This window comes from Chlorocebus sabaeus, chromosome 6 (assembly GCF_047675955.1).
Source record: "Chlorocebus sabaeus isolate Y175 chromosome 6, mChlSab1.0.hap1, whole genome shotgun sequence".
Lineage (NCBI taxonomy): Eukaryota > Metazoa > Chordata > Mammalia > Primates > Cercopithecidae > Chlorocebus > Chlorocebus sabaeus.
Genome location: NC_132909.1, coordinates 45,323,789 through 45,344,772, shown reverse-complemented (window position 1 = coordinate 45,344,772; position 20,984 = coordinate 45,323,789). Strand labels below are relative to the sequence as shown.

At 53.9% G+C, this 20,984-nt stretch overlaps 1 protein-coding gene across 1 annotated transcript in view; it reads right to left on the bottom strand.

The window, feature by feature from the left end:
- UNC13A (unc-13 homolog A) overlaps nt 1-19,678 on the bottom strand; it is an 88,780-nt gene extending 69,102 nt beyond the window's left edge. Inside the window, exons 1-5 of the mRNA XM_073016812.1 lie at nt 19,476-19,678; nt 7,272-7,301; nt 5,582-5,681; nt 3,512-3,629; nt 277-400 (exon numbers count right to left, since the gene is read on the bottom strand). Of these exons, the coding sequence (XP_072872913.1) occupies nt 277-400; nt 3,512-3,629; nt 5,582-5,681; nt 7,272-7,301; nt 19,476-19,497 (394 nt within the window). The 5' untranslated portion in view covers nt 19,498-19,678. The remainder of the gene's footprint in view (nt 1-276; nt 401-3,511; nt 3,630-5,581; nt 5,682-7,271; nt 7,302-19,475) is intronic.
- Between the last annotated feature and the right edge of the window lie 1,306 nt (nt 19,679-20,984).

Genomic DNA, 20,984 nt, shown 5'->3' with positions numbered 1-20,984 from the left:
ATGTCTCTGTCTGTCTCTCTTTGTCTCTCTCTCTCTGTCTGTCTCTCCTCCTATCCCCAGCTCACTGTTGCAGCCTCAGGCATCACCAAGGAACCGCCAGGATAGCTCAGCCCTGAGTGCCGTGGGTTTGTGAAACATTTGCAGCTCATTGGGAAGGTACGGGGTCTGGGTCATGGCCTGTACGCAGCAGGTTCAGCCTGTTCACTCTCCTGGAATAGCTGAGTGAGTCCAGAAGTGGGGCCGGGCTGGGCGAAGGTCCCGTGCCTGGGTACTCACCCAAGGGCAGCTCAAAGCGCGTGTCCAGGAGGATGCGATGGAAAGTGGGGTCCTTGGTGCCGCAGATCTCACTGTCTGCCATGATGACCTGGGAGTCCAGTGTCAGCCACTCTCCAGGGCCCTCCTGGAGGTCGGTGGAGGAGGTGTGTGGGTCAGGCATCTGCTACGCTGGTCCCTGGGGCCCCTACTCTCACATGAGACATCCCCCTCACCCCTACCCCAAAACAAAAGTCGTGTCTCCTCTCCCTCTTCCCTTCCCTTCCTTCCTTCCTTCCTTCTCTCCTTCCCTCCTTCTCTCCTTCCTTCCTTCCTTCCTTCCTTCCTTCCTTCCTTCCCTCCCTCCCTCCCTCCCTCCCTTCCTTCCTTCCTTCTCTTCCTTTCTCTTTCTTTCTTTTTAGAGATGGGGTGTCACTATGTTGCCCAGGCTCATCTCGAACTCCTGGCCTCAACTGATCCTCTTGCCTCAGCTTCCAGTAGCTGGGACTACAGGCACATGCCATTGTGCCTGGCTGTGTCCCATGTTACACATGAGGAAAGTGAGACTCATAGAGGGGAAGGTCTCAGTCCAGGGCCACATGGTGAGTCAGGGGAACCCGAAGCAAAGGACCCAGAGGGGGAGCCCCTTGGGGTTATGTAGGGGCAGTCCCAGCCCGGCATGGTCATTCCCCACCCCTGATAAGGGGTTATGAGACTCTGACTTCAGATAAAAACCCTGGAGCCTCCCAGCATCCAGGGAGAAAGTCCCCCAGGACAACGAGCCCATTTCCCCTGGCTCAGGAATGTGAGCCTTTGAGCAACTGGGGTCCACCCTGAACCTCAGTTTGTTCATTTTTCAAATAGGAATGACCTTCGGTGGAATCCACTTTCTGCCACCCCAGGTGACCAGGCCCCCCTCACACTTGAAGGGCCACTGAGGAAATTTTGGGTCTCCCTCAAGGCTTCCTTTTATATATTTAAATTTAAATTTAATTTAATTAATTTTTTTTCTGAGACAGGGTCTCACTCTATCACCCAGGCTGGAGTGCAGTGGCGTGATCTCGGCTCACTGCAACCTCCGCTTCCCAGGCTCAAGTGATTCTCCTAACTCAGCCTCCCGAGCTGCTGGGATTACAGGTGTGCGCCAGCACGCCCGGCTAATTTTTGTATTTTTTAGTAGAGACAGGGTTTCACCATGTTTCCCAGGCTGGTCTACTGAGCTCAGGCAATCCATATGCCTCAGCCTCCCAAAGTGCTGGGATTACAGGTGTGAGCCACCGCGCCCGGCCAAGGCTTCCTTTTAGACTCACTTGCCTAGACTGTTGCAACCATTTCGTCCCTCTGCACTCATTCATTCAAACACAGATACTCACTAGCCAGGTGTGGTGCCTCATGTCTACAATCCCAGCACTTCGGGAGGCCAAGGTGGGCGGATCACTTGAGGTCAGGAGTTCAAGATCAGCCTGGCCAACATGGTGAAACCCCATCTCTACTAAAAATGCAAAAATTAGCTGGGTGTGGTGGCGGGCACCCGCAATCCCAGCACTTTGGGAGGCCGAGGTGGGCAGATCACTTGAGGTCAGGAGTTCAAGACCAGACTGGCCAACATAGTGAAACCCCATCTCTACTAAAAAACACAAAAATTAGCTGGATGTGGTGGAGGGTGCCTGTAATCCCAGCTACTCAGGAGGCTGAGGCAGGAGAATCACTTGAGCCAGGGAGGCGGAGGTTGCAGTGAGCCAAGACTGTGCCATTGCACTCCAGCCTGGTGACAGAGTGAGACTCTGTCTCAAAGTAAAATAAAATAGAATAAAATAAAATAAAATAAAATAAAATAACAAAAACGAACAAACAAAAAACAGTCCCCAGTCCCTCCTCTATGCCTAGTTCATAGTAGATGATGCAAGGGTCCCCAAGAGGCCCCAGCCATCATCATCCTGGCCCCTGAGGAGCCCATAACCCTGGGAAACAAGGCTGGACACAGGCACCCCCAGCCCCATAAGGTCATAGCTAGCCCAGAGGGAGGAAGGAGGACTAAAGGATCCAGAGGGAAGTCAGAGAGGGGTCCCTGGAGGAGGGCACATGGGAATTTAGAGGGTGATGGAAAGGAGGACACTTGAAGCTCAGGGAACACACTATACAAAGGTTCAGAGGCTGCAATCTGGGAGGGGTGGAGGTTGGAGTGTGGGGGAAGATGAGGCTAGTGGGCGGGTGCCATCTGAGGGGCCTCCCAAGGCAGATGGACAGGGGAGCACAGATCAGAGTTCCAGCTAATAAGACCTTCCTAGGGTCAGCATGGAGGGGTTGAGACTTAAGGTCAGGAGGCCAAGGTTGGGCTGTAGGGACGGATGAATAGACATGACCACGGCCTGGCATGGTGGCTCGCACCTGTAATACCAGCACTTCGGGAGGCTGAGGTAGGCGGATTGCTTGAGCCCAGGAGTTCGAGACCAGCTTGGGCAACATGGCAAAACCTTGTCTCTATTAAAAATACAAAAAAAAAAAAAAAAAAAAAAAAATGAGGGGGGTGTGGTGGCGTGCACCTGCAGTCCCAGCTGAGGTGGGAGGATCACTTGAGCCTGGAAAGTCGAGGCTGCAATGGGCCATGATTGTGCCACTGCACTCCAGCCTGGGCAACAGAGTGAGACCCTGTCTCAAAAATAAATAATTAAATAAAAAAGAGACATCACTGCTACCTGCTGACCATGATGCACAGGCTGAGGGGCCACGGTTGTTACCTAACACTTTCTTATGAGCTGGTATAACCTTCCTGCTGCTGCCCATCTGGGACACAAAATGCTAATTGCCTACATTACCCCTTTTCTCCTTCCAAGGTAATACATTTTTAGCTGTGCCTAGGGTTGCACTACCTAGGACTACATTGTCCAGTCTAGGACTACATTTCCCAGAACCTCTTGCAGCTAGGTGTTGGCCACATGTCTAAGTTCTGGCCAATGAGATGTGCATGAACCGCCCCCCTTCTCCCCACCATCACCTTTCTGTGGTTGGAATGAAGATGCAATGGTGAGCCTAAAGCAGCCATTTGGGGCCACAAGGTGGAAGCCACAAGGAGAGAGAGGCAGAGCAAAATGGAAGGGGTATGGGTCCTGGTGACTTTGGAAGGTTCGTGGCAATCCCAAGTGTCTACATTGATGTTGTCGGGGGATTGGAGATAAATGTCCATCTTGTTTAGCCCACTGGTCTCTGGGCTTCTGCAAGGCACTCCTCCTTCCTCACCCTCAGGCCACCCGCCACTCACCTCATTGGACTGGCGGATGGTCCGCAGTGGGATCCACACAGTGCCCACCATTGTGTCCCAGATGAGACCCTTGTTCCACACCTCCACTGTCAGTCCCAAATCCAGACGGTTAATCTCACTGCGGAAAAAGGAGAAGGGGCATCGAGGGAGCAGGAGGGAGGAAACGGGGGCCCAGAGAGGTTAGTTCATTCACCTGAGAACACACAGCATACTGCAATTCAAACCTAAGCTTGGGAGTGTCCTAGGTGGTAGGGTAACATGGTGGTTCTCATTTTATAGAGGGGAAACTGAGACCAGGGTGGGCAGTTAAGAGCTCGGGGTATCACAAAAGAACCAGGATTCAAAGCTGGGAAGGACGGCTTGGGAACAGATGTTAGACCTCGCCTGCACCTTCATCTTTCTGAGCCCTTCCTTGGCCCTCCAACCCTGATCATGCTGGGCAAGTGAGAAAGAGGCTCAAATACCCTCTGTAGCTCCCTTTACCCCCACGATAAGGACATTGGGGGCACCTCTGTCCTTTGCAGTGTCATCTCCATCTAATGAGGTGAGGACACAATCCCACCTCCAAGCACTTTCCCTGCAGGCCTCGCCCTAGACATATGTGGATTCGGGGGAGCAGGAAACTTAGTGAAATGTGAGATTCACTGAATTTACAGTTCACCAAAGATATATCTTAAGGAATGTATTTTTAAAATATGGCCAGCCGCGGTGGCTCATGCCTATAATCCCAGCACTTTGGGAGGCCGCGACAGGTGGATCACCTGAGGTTGGGAGTTCGAGACCTGCCTGACCAACGTGGAGAAACCCCATTTCCACTAAAAATTCACATCAGGCCGGGCGTGGTGGCTCACGCCTGTAATCCCAGCACTTTGGGAGGCTGAGGCGGGCAGATCACGAGGTCAGAAGATCGAGACCATCCTGGCTAACATGGTGAAACGCCGTCTCTACTAAAAATACAAAAAATTAGCCGGGCGTGGTGGCGGGCACCTGTGGTCCCGGCTGCTCGGGATGCTGAGGCAGGAGAATGGCGTGAACCCGGGAGGTGGAGCTTGCAGTGAGCCGAGATCACACCACTGCACTCCAGCCTGGGCGACAGTGCGAGACTCTGTCTCAGACAAAAAAAAAAAAAAAAGGAAAAAAAAATCTGTTGGCCAGGCGCGGTGGCTCACGTCTGTAATCCCAGCACCTTGGGAGGCTGAGGTGGGCGGATCACATGAGTCCAGGAGTTTGAGACTAGCCTGGCCACCATAGGGAAACACAGTCCCTACTTAAAACACGAAAATTAGCCGGGTGTGGTGGCACACGCTTGTAATCTCAGCTACTTGGGAGACTGAGGCAGGAGGATCACTTGAATCTGGGAGGTGGAGGTTGAAGTGAGCTGAGATCACGCCACTGTACTCCAGCCTGGGCAACAGAGTGAGGCTCTGCCTCAAAACAAACAAACAAACAAAACTGGTGGCAAGGCCTGGGAAGGCATGATGCCCTGAAGTTGTAGCTCGGGGGTGGTGGTCAGGGAGGGCTTCACTGAGGAGGTGACACAAGCTGAGACCTGAAGGAGAAGAGCCAGCTGGGGACAGGAAAGCAAGTGCAAGGGCCCTGGGGCAAGAACGAGCTGGGAGGTGTTGGAGACAAGGGGCAGAGGTGGGTGTGGCTGGGGCAGGTGAGGGAGATAGAGCGAGAAGCTGGTGGGAACCGCTGGGAAGGCGGTGGGTTTTATTGTGAGGTCGATGAGCCATGGACAAGTTTGGAACATGGGAGCGGCAGGATGTGATTTGCAGTTTTAAAAATATCCCCCTGGCTGCCTGGAGAACAGATTGTAGGAGGTGGATGGCACAGGAGGCCAGGGCGGAGGCTGGCGGGCAGCAGGGACTCGGCTGGTGGCCACGGAGACCAAAGGAAGGGATTGGATTGGGGATGTGCTTTGGAGGCGAGGGTGATAAGGTGGACATGGGAAGAGGGAGGACAGACGGGAGTCGCCTGGGATTCCCTGGTGTCCAACTAGCCCTGAGGGGCCAGCGAGGTGCTGGGCTATGCCAGGGGCCCAGGCCATGCCAGACACTGAAGACTCACAACATGAAATCTTGCTCCCAGCTGGGCTGGCTGCCCCGCACCGCGATGGTCGTGCTCTTGACATTCTGAACTTTCAGGGTCACGTACGTGTTGAATTTCTCTGTGGCAGTGAGAGCAGGGGTCAGCGCTGGGGCTCAGGGACTCTCCAATGCCCTTCCCAAGCTCTAGACGATCTGCTATGATCCCTTCGGGAATTTCTGGGTCACTCATCCCCTAACCCAAAACCCTACCCTCAGGGCACAAGGGAGGGGCCTCAGTGCTGGGAGACATGGAATTTTGGGATACTTCATCCAGCTGCTTCGAAATGGCCATGTCATTGGTTTTTGGCTAAAAAGACTGAGGTCCCAGAAAAGGGGAACAACATTGACTGTAAGAAACCCCCTTTGCAGGCTGGGCACGGTGGCTCGCGCCTGTAATCCCAGCACTTTGGGAGGTCAAGGCGGGAGGATTGCTTGAGCCCAGGAGTTCGAGACCAGCTTGGGCAACTTGGCAAAACCCTATCCCTACTAAAAATACAAAAAATAATTAGCTGGGTAGAGTGGCACCCACCTGTGGTCCCAGCTACTTAGGAGGCTGAGGTGGGAGGATTGCTTGAGCCTGGGAGGTTGAGGCTGTAGTAAGGCTCATTGATTGCACCACTGCACTCCAGCCTCAAAAAATAAAAATTTAAAATAAAAAAAATAATAATACCAAAAAGGCAGGGCAAGGCAGCTCACGCCTGCATTCCCAGCACTTTGGGAGGCCGAGGCGGGCGGATCATTTAAGATCAGAAGTTTGAGACCAGCCTGGCCAACATGGCGAAACCCCATCTCTACTAAAAATAACAGCACTTTGGGAGGCCGAGACGGGCGGATCACGAGGTCAAGAGATCGAGACCATCCTGGTTAACACGGTGAAACCCCGTCTCCACTAAAAAATACAAAAAACTAGCCGGGCGTGATGGCGGGCGCCTGTAGTCCCAGCTACTCGGGAGGCTGAGGCAGGAGAATGGCGTGAACCCGGAAGGCGGAGCTTGCAGTGAGCTGAGATCTGGCCACTCCACTCCAGCCTGGGCGACAGAGCGAGACTCTGCCTCAAAAAAAAAAAAAAAAAAAAAAAAAAAAAAAAAAATTAGCTGGGCGTGGTAGAAAGCGCCTGTAATCCCAGCTACTTGGGAGGCTGAGGCAGGAGAATCGCTGCTTTAACCTGGAGACAGAGTTTGCAGTGAGCCGAGATCACACCACTGCACTCCAACAGAAGGAGACTCTGTCTCAAAAAAAGAAGAAGAAGAAGAAGAAGGAGGAGGAGGAGGAGGAGGAGGAGGAGGAGGAGGAGGAGGAGGAGGAAAGAAAAGAAAGAAACTCCTTTCGCCTCTCAGCTTCATTTTTCCCACCTGTAGCCCCATCTAAGAGTCCCCATTCTGCCTCTTAGGACCCTGGGAAGAGCCATTGGCTCAGGGCAAGCCCCACCTGTTACAGAGTCTCCAAGGGTGGCTGGGGAGACCCGCGGACCCCCACACAAACTGCAGGGATCCCAGGCCAAGAGCTGCCCCTCTCCCTATTTAATCCTCTGACCCCTCTCCTGATACTCCGAAGACATAAAGCCCAAGTCTAAGTCTGGGCTGGGACCCCCTCCCCAGTTTCTCCAAGAGACAGACAGACAGACAAATAGACAAACAACATGGGACAGGACAGCAAAAGAAGCCACTTACCTTGGGCACCATCAAACTTGGCTTTTTTGACTGTGGAGAGAGACAGAGATAGGGAAGGGAGACGGGAGAGATGTGGGGAGAAGAAAGGCAAAGATACAGAGAGATTCAGAGACACATCAAGACAGAGACATAAGGAGAGAGACACAGAGGAGAGACAGGCAAAGATAAAAAGCAAAAGAGACAGATGTTAAAAAAGATAAAGATAGAAACAATGTCAGAGACAGAGACAAGGGGAGGAGGAGAGGTAGGAAAGAGGAGGCAGGGATGAGAGGGAGAGAGAGAAGCCATCAGACAGATAAGTACAGGCAACCCTAGAATGGAAGGAAATTTGGACCCTGAGAGCATTCCCTACCTGCCCCCTCCCTGCGTCCCCTGTCCCCATCAAATTCCCCAAGCTCCCAACTAGCTGTGCCTTTACCCACAATTGAACAAGATTAGAAAGAAAGAGCTGGGCAGATGGTGGGAGAGGCCTCCTACAGGAAGCCCTCCAGGATTGCCCCAGAAGAAGAGGGGAAGTTGAGGAGGTGGAGAAGAAGAAGGCGAGGATAAAGACAATCTCTGATGACTCCACCAGCCCTGTCAGGTCAGCAAGACCTCTCCCTCAATTGTCCAGCTCAGTCTGCGATATCAAATGCTCCCAGGGTTTGGGAAGGCCTCAAAGAAGGCTGGGTGAGGTGGAACATAGCAACCCAGAGAGCTGGCTGTCAAAATGCTTGTGGAGGGCAAGGCGCGGTGGCTTACACCTATAACCCTAGCACTCTGGGAGGCTGAAGCAGGTAGATCACCTGAGGTCAGGAGTTCGAGACCAACCTGGCCAACATGGTGAAACCCTGTCTCTACTAAAAATACAAAAATGAGCCAGGTGTGGTGGTGGGCGCCTATAGTCTCAGCTACTCGGGAGGCTGAGGCAGGAGAATCACTTGAACCCAGGAGGTGGAGGTTGCGGTGAGCCAAGATCATGCCACTGCGCTCCAGCCTGGGCGACAGGGTGAGACTCTTGTCCCAACAACAACCAAACGTAATGCACGTGGAGACACCTGGGTCCTGGCTGGAGGGTTGACAGAGATTGTCCAGCCCCACTTGCTTGTGGGAGGTGCAACTTGAATATATGTCAGGCACCGCCCCCCGCCCCCGCCGAGGTCCAGTCTTCTCACATTTCACATAATCCCACAGCCCCAAGAGATTCATAAGCCATTTCACCCCATCCTGGCTCTTCTCAACGGGTATTCAGTTTCCACTGCCAACACCTCTCACACCTTGCTTTTGTCCTCCACATCTTTTTCCTCCACTAATTCTCTACTCCCACCCCCAATCTTCTCCCACACTGAGCTCTTCCCTCCTTTTCCTTTCTTTTTTTCTTTTTCTTTTTCTTTTTTTTGATGGACCGAGTCTTGCTCTGTTGCCCAGGCTGGAGTACAGTGGTGCCATCTCAGCTCATTGCAACTTCTACTTCCCAGGTTCAAGCAATTTAGCTGGGACTATGGGCCAGCTAATTTTTGTATTTTTTAGTGGAGACTGGGTCTCACTATATGTTGGCCAGGCTGGTCTCAAACTCCTGACCTCAGGTGATCCATCTGCCTTGGCCTCCCAAAGTGCTGGGATGACAGGCGTGAGCCACCGCACCTGCCCCTTTTGTTTCTTCCCTCTTTTCTTCTCCCTTTTTCCTTTTCAGACTAGTGTCTTTGTTTGTGTAGGCAGTGCATGCACATGTTGTAAAATCCAAAACAACCAAAAGATTAGACACCGAGAATAAAGCTCTTTCCATCCCAGCTCTTCGTCTCCCTCCCAGATGCAATCAACGTTGGCAGTTCCTTGTACCACTGGAGATGGTCCATGCGTCGGCAATCATACCCACGTTCGTCTTGCTTGATTTCCAAGACAAATGGTAGCATTTGACACCCACTGTTCTAATCCTTCATGTTTTTTCAGTATGTCTTGAAGAGTGTGTACTAGCGAGCTGAAGGATAAATTCCTAGAAACAGAATTGTGTTTCTATGGGCAGATGTCATAGCCTCCCATCCCGGGTTTGTATCTCTGTCCTCATCGCTTGAATTTCTGTCTCACAAAAGGCACCTGAGTGGAGCCAGTGAAGAGATAATTCTCATGAAGAGCGGGGGAAGTGTGATGGCCCTAAACACATGTCAGTGAAGACTGTCTGTTCCTGGCCAGGCGCGGTGGCTCATGCCTGTAATCCCAGCACTTTGGGAGGCCAAGGCAGGTGGATCACTTGACGTCAGGAGTTCGAGTCCAGCCTGAACAACATGGGGAAATCTCGTCTATCCTAAAACTACAAAAATTAGCAGGGCGTGGTGGCACGCACCTGTAATACCAGCTACTCGGGAGGCTGAGGCGGGAGAATTGCTTGAATCTGGAAGGCAGAGGTTGCAGTGAGCCGAGATTGTGCAACTGCACTGCAGTCCTTGGCTGGGCCTTGAGAGAGGTGAGTGGTGGTTTGAGCTGGGTTCAGATTCCAGAGCTGTGTGACCGTGGGCAAGTGAATCCCTCTCTCTGGTTCATCTCTGTTTGGTTCCATCTCTGTCTTTTTTTTTTTTTTTCCCCCCTAGGTCTGGTTTTCTCTCTCACATCCTCAGCTCCACCCAACCCCCAGGGAGGGCATCCACCCAGCACCTCACCCCTGGGACTGAAAGAGGCTCAGGAACACTCAGGAATGTGCCCAGCAGGAGCTTTGGGCCTGGCTCCTGGAGGAGGTCCAGTCTGGAGGGGTGGGGACTCTCTGTGAAAGGGGTGGGCGGGGGAAGGGGCAGGAGGGAGAATGGTGACAGGGTCGGGGATGGAGGGGACGCTGACAGAGGCTGAGAAAGGCACCCATAGCTGGAGGGACTCTTATAGGGAGAGGAGAGAGGAAGAAATGATGGGTGTGAAAGTAAGAGAGGAGAGTCTGGACAGATGGAGAGAAATAGAGACACAAGGAGACAGCGAGAGCACCAGGCATAGAGGCACATGCCTGTAATCCCAGCTACTAGGGAGGCTAAGGCAGAAGGATCCCTTGAGCCCAGGAGTTCAAGACCAGCCTAGCCAATGTCGTAAGATCCCATGTCTAAAAATAATAATTTAAAAGAGAGAAAGAGGCCAGGCATGGTGGCCCACACCTGTAATCCCAGCACTTTGAGCCTGTGGCGGGTGGATCACATGAGGTCAGGAGTTCGAGACCAGCCTGGGCAACATGGTGAAACCCTGTCTTTACTAAAAATACAAAAATCAGCTGGGCATGGTGGTGCACGCCTGTAGTCCCAGCTACTCGGGAGGCTGAGGCAGGAGAATCACTTGAACCCGGGAGGTGGAGGTTGCAGTGAGCCAAAATCGTACCACTGCGCTCCAGCTTGGGTGACAGAGCGAGACTCTGTCTCCAAAAAATAAAATAAAATAAAATAAAATAATATTATTTATTATTATTAATAAAAGAGAGAGAGGGAAAGATTTCCACTGGGGGGGCAGGCAGGTGGAGACCCTGGGGAAAGGAGAGGCAGTTGGGGGAGAAGGGTGGGGATGCGTATGGGGGTGGGAAAGTGACAGGCTCTGGAGGGGCCTCACTGGGGTCTAGCCTGAGCTGGGCTCACTTGAAGCTCCTCCAACTGTGCCCCGTTTTATAAACCATGGATTTAGGCTCAGAGGGGAGCCCAGTAGCTCCTTGATCTTTTCTGTGTGTGTGAGCCTCTCTCTCTTTCCCCATCCCTGTCTCTCATCTCCCTCCTCCCTGTTCTATTTCTCTCCACTCTGGTCGACTTCTTTTCCTCTCTGTTCTCCCCTTCTCTCTCTGACTGTCTCTGTCCTTCTTGTGCCCCTCCCTTGGTCAATTGGCTCTTCTTCCCTAAGCCTCAGCTCCTTCCCGCAGCCTCTCTTGGCTGGAGGGGAATGATCTCCGTTGGGGTCCTCAGGCAGTGGGGGACAGGCTGGAGGGCTGTACCCTCTGACAGCTGAAGCCAGGCTCCAGCCCTTAGCACCCTGCCGAGGTCCAGGGTGAGGACATCCACGATTTTTCATCGCTGGGGCTCCGAGTGGGAGAGGGGTCTCAGAGGGAAAAGGGGACAGGGAAGGGGGCCGGGAGTGGAGGGAGGGTTCTCAGGAGGGAAGGGGGTTCGCGGTGGGGGAGGGGATTCGGGAAGGGGGATAGGCGCAGAGAGGAGGGTGGTCTCGGGAGCGGGGGGCTTGGAGGAGGAAGGGTGCTCAGAGAAGGAACCGAGTCTCTCTCCCCGTCTTCCCCGGTCAGTAAATGGTCCTGAGTCACCGTCTTCGTCGTCACATCCCGCCACCTCCCAGCCCGCGCCGGGCTGCGGTATCAGGGTCAGCGGGACGGAAGCACCACCCTTCCCCAGCGGGCTCCAGCGGGCTTCGGGTCACACGCATGAGGCTATTTATAGCGTGGGCGCGCGGAGGGCGTGGGCGGCGCGCCGGCGGGCAGGGGGGCGGGGACGAGGGGGGTGCCCACTGCCGTCCCCAGCGACGAGCGGGTGAAGACACCGCGTCATGCGGCCTCAAAGGTCTTTGGGGCCCCCCAGCAGCGCTGACTGATGAATGTAGTGGCTGAACCCGGGAGGCCGAGGCAGTTCAGGCTGCGGGACACCCCTGCAGCCTGGCTCGGCGCCTCAGTTTCTGCATCTGGAAAATGGGGAGACGGAGTGGCTGACCTCCCTTCCCTCTCCTTTCTCCTCCTCTTCTTCCCTCCTCTTCTTCCCTCACCCCTTCTGCAGAATCATGATTATAGTGTCGTACATACTGCTATTATTATTACTGGTATCATTACTGTTTTTATTATTTGGTTGTGTTCTAAAGGTGTCTCTGGCCTGGATTCTAGGATTTGAACACTCTGGATTCTTTTCTTTTTCTTTCTTTTTTCTCCTTTTTTTTTTTTTTTGAGGCAAGGTTTCTGTCTGTTGCCCAGGCTCCAGGCTGGAGGGCAGTGGTGTGATGATCATGGCTGACTGCAGCCTCGACCTCCCAGGCTCAAGCGATCCTCCCCACTCAACCTCCCGAGTAACAGAGACTGCAGGTGCGCACCACCATGCTTGGCTATTCTTTTTTATTTTATTTATTTTATTTTTTTTGTAGAGATGAGGTCTTACTATGTTGCCATGGCTGGTTTCAAGGCTCAAGCGATCTTCCCACCTCGGCCTCCCAAAGTGTTGGAATTACAGGCATGAACCACATGGCTGATTGACCCTGGAATATAATTAAGGGGGACTCCAGTCTTGGGGGCACTCCTTCCCTGACCTGCCACGTGGAATGGGGTGGGGAGACAGGAGGTGGAGATCCAGCTGTCTAGGGCTTCTGAAAGCCCACCCGCCCCAGGATTAGCTTGGGGGAGGGGAGGAAGCGTAGAGAATCCAGAAATAGATTCTAGGAGATTTGATCGTTTTGTGTGTGATGTTAGTGGAGGGTATTTCAGCGGGAGATGGATGAGCTTTAGGATAAAAGACCTCAGCTCTGCTGGTTTCGCATCTGGGAGAGACTAAATGAGGACCCTTATCCTCCATTGACACAAATAGACCAGAGCCAGACTGAGCCTTCAGTGTAAAAAACACCAAGAACATGGAGTTCCAGAGAGCTTCAGGAATCAGGAATTTCTGTGTGTGTTGTTTACCATGTACCACTTAGCACTAGGCCTAGCCTATAGTAGGTGCTCATTAAATAGTAATTCATGGAAGGAATGACGTCACCTCCTCCAGCAGCCCTGAGAGGTTGAGCTAAGAGCTGTCCCCCAGTGGCCCCGGCAGGCGCTGTCCACGGTGCTGAATGCTCGGTCCCCGCCCTTGTACCCTCAATGAACTTGGCTCCCTCCTGCGAGTGGGCCTGGGGACCCCTCTTGGAGCGCTCCTTAGGCCCCAGAATGCAGTGGACTCTTGAAAATGTCCTACACTCAGAACCGCCTTCCAGAAAGCTTTTAGTCCCCATTAATGAAAACATCATCATTGGTTTTTTTTTTTGTTTTGTTTTGTTTTGTTTTGTTTTTTTTTTTGAGAAGAAGCCTCACTCTGTAGCCCAAGCTGGAGTGCAGTGGCGCGATCTCGGCTCACTGCAAACTCCACCCTCCGGGCTTCAGCGATTTTCGTGCCTCAGCCCCCTGAGAGGCTGGGACTATAGGCGCGCGCCACCATACCCAGCTAATTTTTTTGTATTTTAGTAGAGACGGGGTTTCACCATGTTGCCCAGGGTAGTCTTGAACTCCTGAGCTCAGGCGATCCGCCCGCCTCGGCCTCCCAAAGTGCTGCGATTACAGGCGTAAGCCACCGCGCCCGGCCCATCATTGATTTTTCATGTCTTTTGCTCATGATTATTGGGCCTTCCCGTAGGCTGGGCATCGTGCCAAGGGCTCTGCAAGCCTCATTGGAGAGTTCTGGCAAACATAGATGGTGGGTGTTACTCCTGTGCCCATTCCACAGATGAGCACAGCAAGGAATGCAGAGGATGTAGGACTTGCCAGGAAGTGGTGGACTTAGGAATTCACACTCAGGCGTGCTGGACCCAGAATGCCCTTACTGGCACCTTGCAGAAGAGGTCCATTGTATGTGGAAGAAAAGTGAGGCCAGGTTAGGGAAAGGGTTAGGCTGCAGTCCTGAAGATGCAACTCTGGAGGGCATCCCACGAGGACGGTAGAAGCTAAGACTTAGATGCAGCTCCTCCTACCTGGAGGGTATCAGAGACTGAGTAGCCAGGAACAGAGGGATGTGTGAAGGCTTCTTAGGCAAGGGGCAGGGGAACAGCACCGATGAATGGAGAGATTGTGACATGTCTGTTTACTAGATGCATGAAAGAAGAAAGCAATCCTGGCTGGGCACGGTGGCTCATGGCTGTAATCCCAGCACTTTGGGAGGCCAAGGCAGGTAGATCACTTGACAGTCAGGAGTTTGAGGCCAGCCTGGCCAACATGGTGAAACCCCGTTTCCACTAAAAATACAAAAAATTAGCTGGGCATGGTGGTGTGCATCTGTAATCCCAGCTACTCGGGAGGCTGAGACAGGAGAATTGCTTGAACCCAGGCGGCGGAGGTTACAGTGAACTGAAATTGTGCCACTGCACTCCAGCTTGGGCATCAGAGCCAGACTCTCTCATAAATAAATAAATAAATAAATAAATAAATAAATAAATAAATAGAAGAAGGCTATCCCAGGGCAGATCCTCACCCCACAGAAGGGACTTGGCTGTCTCCCAGGTCCTGGGGGCTAAGAGAAGGCTCAACCTTCTCCTGCCAACCCCAGTAGGCTCTGGAGTCAGTTAGCTCCACCTCCGGCTTTGTTACACCAGGCAAGTTGTTGAAGCTCCCTGAGTCTCAGTTTTCCTCATCTGTACAATGGGGCTACTGTGAGAGTTAAAGAGTGCATAGGCATAAAAATTCTCAACATTGTGCCTATGAAATGCTGGGCCAGGCACAGTGGCTCCAGCCTGTAATCCCAGCACATTGGGAGGCCAAGGCAGGAGGATCACTTGAAGTCAGGAGTTCGAGACCAGCTTGGCCACTAGAGATGTATTTGTATTTTTAGTAGAAATGAGAAACCCCATCTCTACTAAAAATACAAAAATTAGCCGGGTGTGGTGGCACATGCCTGTAATCCCAGCTACTTGGGAGGCTGAGGCAGGAGAATCGCTTGAACCCAGAAGGTGGAGGTTTCAGTGAGCCGAGATCACACCACTGCATTCCAGCCTGGGTGACACAGTGAGACCGTGTCTCAAAAAAACAAAACAAACAAACAAACAAACAAAAGCTGGATAAATGGGGTTTGTTGTTGATATTATTGTAAGTTGTGAAGCAAACCTGCCCTCACCTAAATTCACTGATTTGTTCATGTCATTTATTCATAAAATGTTTATGGAGCGTTTAAAACATCAGTTGGTGTGGTGGCTCACACCTGTAATCCTAGCACTTTGGGAAGCTGAGGAGGGCGAATCACTTGAGCCCAGGAGTTCAAGACCAGCCTGGGCAACAGGGCAAAACCCTGTTTCTGCAAAAAATAAAAAAATAAAAATAAAAGTTAGCCGGGTGTGGTGGTGCATGCCTGTAGTCCCAGCTACTTGGGAGGCTGAGGTGGGAGGATCGCTTGAGCCCTGGAGGTCAAGGCTGCAGCAAGCTGAGATCGTGCCACTGCACTGCAGCCTGAGTAACAAGTTTTGAGTGAGACTCTGTCTCAAAACAAAACAAAACATCAAGTGGCCTGTGCAAAATGCTGTGAAGCACATAGGAAGATCTGGAACTGACCTTTCACACCACCATGGTTTTGCTCATGCTGTTCCCTCCACCCAGAGCATCATCTCCCTCCTGCTAATCTCTCCCTCATCACATCTTCTGAGACTCAAATAAATGGTGGTGGTGGTGCAATCAGGGCAGGCTTCCCAGAGGAAGAGAGCCCTGGATACCCCACTCCTCAGCTCCCTTAGCCCTCCCTCACCTCTTTCATTCTAACTCCATGGGAGGTGCATGGGTGGTGAATAGGAATAGGGTTGGGTCCCCAGAACCAGGAACAGTGCCTGGTATACAGTTGGCGCTCAATTAATGCTTGTTGCGTAAATAAAATGAGTGACTCCACGAAGAAACCAGGTAGCATTTGCCATTCACAGCCTCAGGATCCTGCCAGGACCTCGCGAGTGGATTAAAATGTTGGGGAGCAGCGGGACTCCACATGGATAAGTAAATGAAGGGGGCAAAAATAAGGCCCATGAATCATACAGGGTGGTCTGCTATGTGTTGGTGCTGGGTGTATACACAAGAGCTTGCATTTGCCTATACTTGCTTGGATATTTGCAGCAGTAGTTGGCTCATCTTACCAGAGCAGGCAGGCGCCTGCCTGTACATGGATATGAGCGTGCACGTGTGCAGGGTATGTGCACCATTTCAGTGCAGGTGGGAGTCTGCACATGTGTGTCTGGGAGTGGGGTGTCACTACATCAGAGACACACTGGTGTGTGTGAGCTTGTGGGTGATATGTTAGGTGGAAAACACACATATTGATGTTTGCACGTGTACATGGATGCCGTTCTGTGGCAGCTGTATTTGTTTATCTGCATACATGTATGCACTTGAGTGCAATGAAATACTCAAATGTGTATTTACTTGTAGGCATCATCATCCACTTGTTGAAAGGGGGTGGTTTGAATGTCCAGGCAAGAGTCATCATGTGCGTACACACATGGCTTTGACATATGCTTATATGACTATATGTGTGCTTCATGGGGTTGGGGACCTTAACAGATATTTATGGGTACATGTCTGAGCGTTAGGAGTTGAGTGAATCTCTTTTTTTGAGACAGAGTCTCACTCTGTTGCCCAGGCTGGAGTACAGTGGCAGGATCTCAGCTCACTGCAACCTCCACCTCCCATATTCAAGTGATTCTCCTTCCTCAGCCTCCCAGGTGCACGCCACCAAGCCTGGCTAAGTTTTTGTATTTTTTTTAGTAGAGACAGAGTTTTACCATGTTGGCCAAGCTGGTCTTGAACTCCTGACCTCAAGTGATCTGCCCACCTTGGCCTCCCAAAGTCGAAGTGATGAGATTACAGGCCTGAGCCACTGCGCTCAGCTGGACATGAATGGATCTTTATGTGACATGTATATTGTGAACATTCATCAGACACACGTGGATACATCTATATGCATGCTGGCAGACACACACACACACACGTGTGTTGCCGGGACTATATCTGTAGTGGCAGACTGTGTCCTATATACATGTATATGCTTGTGTTCACACAGGCGTTTGAGTACACACGTGTGCCTATGGAGTGTGCCTTCCCAGGCACATGGTCTGCGTGGAGCCTTCGTGCATCCTGAGCGTTTGTGTCCACACAGGAACAAGTCTGGGTATGAATGTGTGTAGGGATTGGCAAACGCCTGTGGGTCCCCGGTGGAGGGGAGGCGGGGCAGGTATTTCCTCAACTGAGCTCAGGCAACACATCAACCCATCTCAGCCTAGCTTTACTCCTGCCAAGCCCACCCCAACACTCCCATCTCTCCTGCTCAACCATCCCAGCCCCTCCTCTCTCTGGGCACCGTCCCACCTCTTCCTGGGAGACTGGCCTCACCCAGCACTTCTTCTTCTCCCCACCCCTCCCTGCCTCCTACTCCTCCTCACTCCAACCTCACACCTCCCTTTACACCTCAGGGCCTTACCTCCCACCCCTGTCAACCTCTTCCCCAGCCTTGCCCCTCCCAGCAATTCCTCTCCACTCAGCCGGGTCCCTCTCTATAAGGTCCACAGAATCCAGCACAGTCCTCCCCCCACGTCTCTGTTTCTGGAAGCCTCATCCCTCTTGCCTCCTGCTGCCCCCCCTTAATGCCACCCCCGCAGCCGAGCCTCCTGTTTGCGTCAGAGTTAAGGGTGAGATCCCCGCCCCCCTCACTCCACTAGGCAAACCTTCCAGAGAAGCCCAACTTGAAGGATGTGAGGCGGGGTGGGGCGGGATGCTGGGGGGAGAAGAGAGAGGACAGAGGAGTCCGCCAGGAACACCCACGTCGGAACCTCCTCCAGTGCTGCCCCTAAGAGCCCGGCTACTTAGGGCAGGAGGAGAGGTCAGTAGGGGGTCTGGACATTCAAGTTCTCCTCCCATTCCGTCCTCAGGCCTAGGCGGTGGAGGCCACCTAGGGGTCTCCTTCACTTCCCTACTCCCTTAACTCCATAAGCCTGGAGGCTAGGAGCTGAAGGAGTTGACCTTTGACTCTAGGGACCCTTCTTTCACCACCCCCAGCCCCGTCCAGCAGAAACGAGCTTAGAGAAAGGAGGCCCCTGTCCCTTTAAGAACACCCGCGTCCACGCCGGCCCATCCCGGCCTGATTTGCACTCGGAAGCCGCCGCGGCGGGGAGCGGGCGGGCGGGGCAGGGTTTGTGAATGAAGCGGCCGAGGGGGAGGGGAGGGAGGAGGAGGGGCAGCGGGGGCGGTTCCCGGATCCCAGGCCTGCCCACCCTGGGTCCAGGCAGCAGGAGTTCAGCACACACACGCTTCCTGTCGCTCGAGGTCTCCCGAAGCCTGCCGTCTCAGGCTTGGCCGACACACCCCTTCCCCCACCCCAGCCTTCTTGAAGTGGGTGGGAGTGATGGGGGGACCCCAGTCCTTAAGAACCAGGGGTTCAGAGCTCTGTAAGCGTTGAGCGGCGGTCCACCTCCACCCTTGCCGCCCAAGGTCTCCCAGAGCTTGAGTTCTCAAACGGGAGTGCCCAGAACGCCTGGGTTCGGGTGGGCTGGCTTCTCCCCAACCCCAGAGCCATAAAGGTGTGGGGTAGGGGGTCATGCCCCTCCCACGTCTCCCTCCCTCCCCCAACCCCAACGCATAGCGTGGGCCTGGGCGTGGGCCTCTGTGCAGATGGCGTTCTGGCCCCAAAATAGCTCCCCCCGCCACCCCACGTCTCCCTACCTCCCTCTCTCCAGCACAAAGTGGGTGAGGTGAGGATGGGCCGGGAGGGGGACCAGGGGACATTGCTCTTCCAAGAAGTAGGCTCACTGCCAAGAAAGCCCTGAAACGTGTTTGGGAGAACCGGAGGGGGCAGGGAGCGGGAAGACCTTCTGGCCATTCCTCCAACCCCCTCACTCGGGAGACCAAAGAGTTAACTGGAAAAGCGCCCCCAGACCCCCAGTCCCAGCCCTCTCTGGACATTGGGAGGGGTCTCCTGTCTCCACACTCCCCCCACTCCAGTCCTCTTTACACCCAGGGCTGGGAGAATCCTAGAACTCGTGGATGTCCTGATGGCCAAGCCCCTCTACCCACATCTTACATCCCCACGGCTTGGAGAACCCTCCCGCCGCACTCTCCTTCGAATTTCCAGCCGGGTCCGCGTCCATGAGGACCCGCAACCCAGCCCACAACACCAGACCCCTTCCAAGTACCCCTGCAGGCTTCAATCAAACTACCCAGCCCAGACTCTTCCTCACTGACCCTCTAAAAACCCAGTCTACACAGACGCCCCAGTCTAGATCGTTTCCAGGTAGGACCCCGGATCCTCGTCCACGTCCACACGGGCCTCCGCGTTCAGCCGCATCCACACGACCCCTCCAGCAGCGGCCACCAGGACCCCCGAGAGCCCTGCCGTGTCTACACGGATCATCCCTTCCGGGGCCCTGCTGCGTCGACAAGGGCTACCCCTCTCAAAAGTCCAGCCGCCTGGACTCGGGCCACCCGCCAGGATTCCCCTAGGAGCTGCATCCATGCGGACCCCGAGCCCAGCCCGCGTCCAAACGGGTACCCCGACCCCCAGCCTCGCCTCCTACCTCCAACGCACAGCAGAGACATGTCTCCGGGCTCGCAGGCGGACCGGAGGCGGCCGGGCCGGCTCTGTCGGGTCGGGCTCAGCGGCCGCTGGGCTGGGGCATCTCCCGGCTGCAGCCCGCGCTTGGCTCACGCCGGGGCCCGGCCGCCACCGGCCATCTTGGTTCAGCACCGGGGGCGCGGACAGCGCCTGACGTGGCGCCGATGCGGGGCGGGCAGGCGGAGCCCAGGGACGCCTGATGGGGCGGGGGCGCTGCGGGCTGGGGGGGCGTTAAAGGGCCTGGCTCCGGGAAGGGGCGCCCCGCCCCAAACCTCCTCGTTGCAGGGAGGACTAGGGGCGAGGGCGGCCCCCAAGCAGGTTTCCTCCTGTGCAGACCCCCACCTGCACTGAAATGGTGCACGTGTCCCCCCGACCCATGCATGGACATTCCTGCCCTGGTAACCTGGGCAAACGCCTCCCTGCGATACTCAAGCAAGTACAGGCAAATGCAAGCTCTTGTGTGTACACCCGGCACCAGCACCGAGCAGATCGTCCTGTTCCCTGAGTATCTCTCTTCCTCTGTCTCTACGTCTCGGTGTCTCTGACTCTGCTGCCTGGTCTCTTTCTCTCCCTGGGTCTCTGTTCCTCTGACTCTGTCCACTGCTCTCTCTCAGTCATGTGTCTCTTAGCCTCTCTCTGTACAGTCTTTTTGCAGGTCTACTGCATCCTGTCTAGGTCTCTCTCTGTGTCTCTAAGCCACCCAGCCCATGGGTCCTTGCCCACACTCTGACTGGATCCCACCCTTCATGCCACTGTGTAACTGGAAAACTCCTATTCATCCATCAATGTCTTGTCTGAATATCCTCTCCTCCAGGAAGCCTTCCATGACTGCCCCAAGCTGAGCCTTTGTTTCTCCTCTCTGGAGTCCCCCAGCCCCCATCCCTTCCTCTGATTGGGCCCTGACCCCAATGAAACTCTGCCATTCCTCCCCTCTTTTTTTTTTTTTTTTTTAGTTGGAGTCTCCCTCTGTAGCCCAGGCTGGAGTGGCACATCTTGGCTCACTGCAACCTCTGCCTTCTGGGATGAAGTTATTCTCCTGCCTCAGCCTCCTCGAGTAGCTGGGACTACAGGAGCGTGCCACCGTGCCCAGCTTTTTTTTTTTTTTTTTTTTTTTTTTTTAAGTAGAGACGAGGTTTCACCATGTTGGCCAGCCTGGTCTTGAACCCTTGACCTCAGGTGATCCGCCCACCTCAGCCTCCCAAAGTGCTGGGATTACAGACCTAAGCCACCTCGCCTGGCCCCCTCCCCACATATCTAACTGGGCAGTTCCATGTGGGCCCCTTGCCCTGCAACCTGCTCACTGTATCACTGGCACCTAAAATAGTATGAAAGGCTGAGCCCCACAGGGCTTCCTGCCCCCAGCCCACATGAAAAGGCTTCGGCTGGGCGCGGTGGCTCAAGCCTGTAATCCCAGCACTTTGGGAGGCCGAGACGGGCGGATCACGAGGTCAGGAGATCGAGACCATCCTGG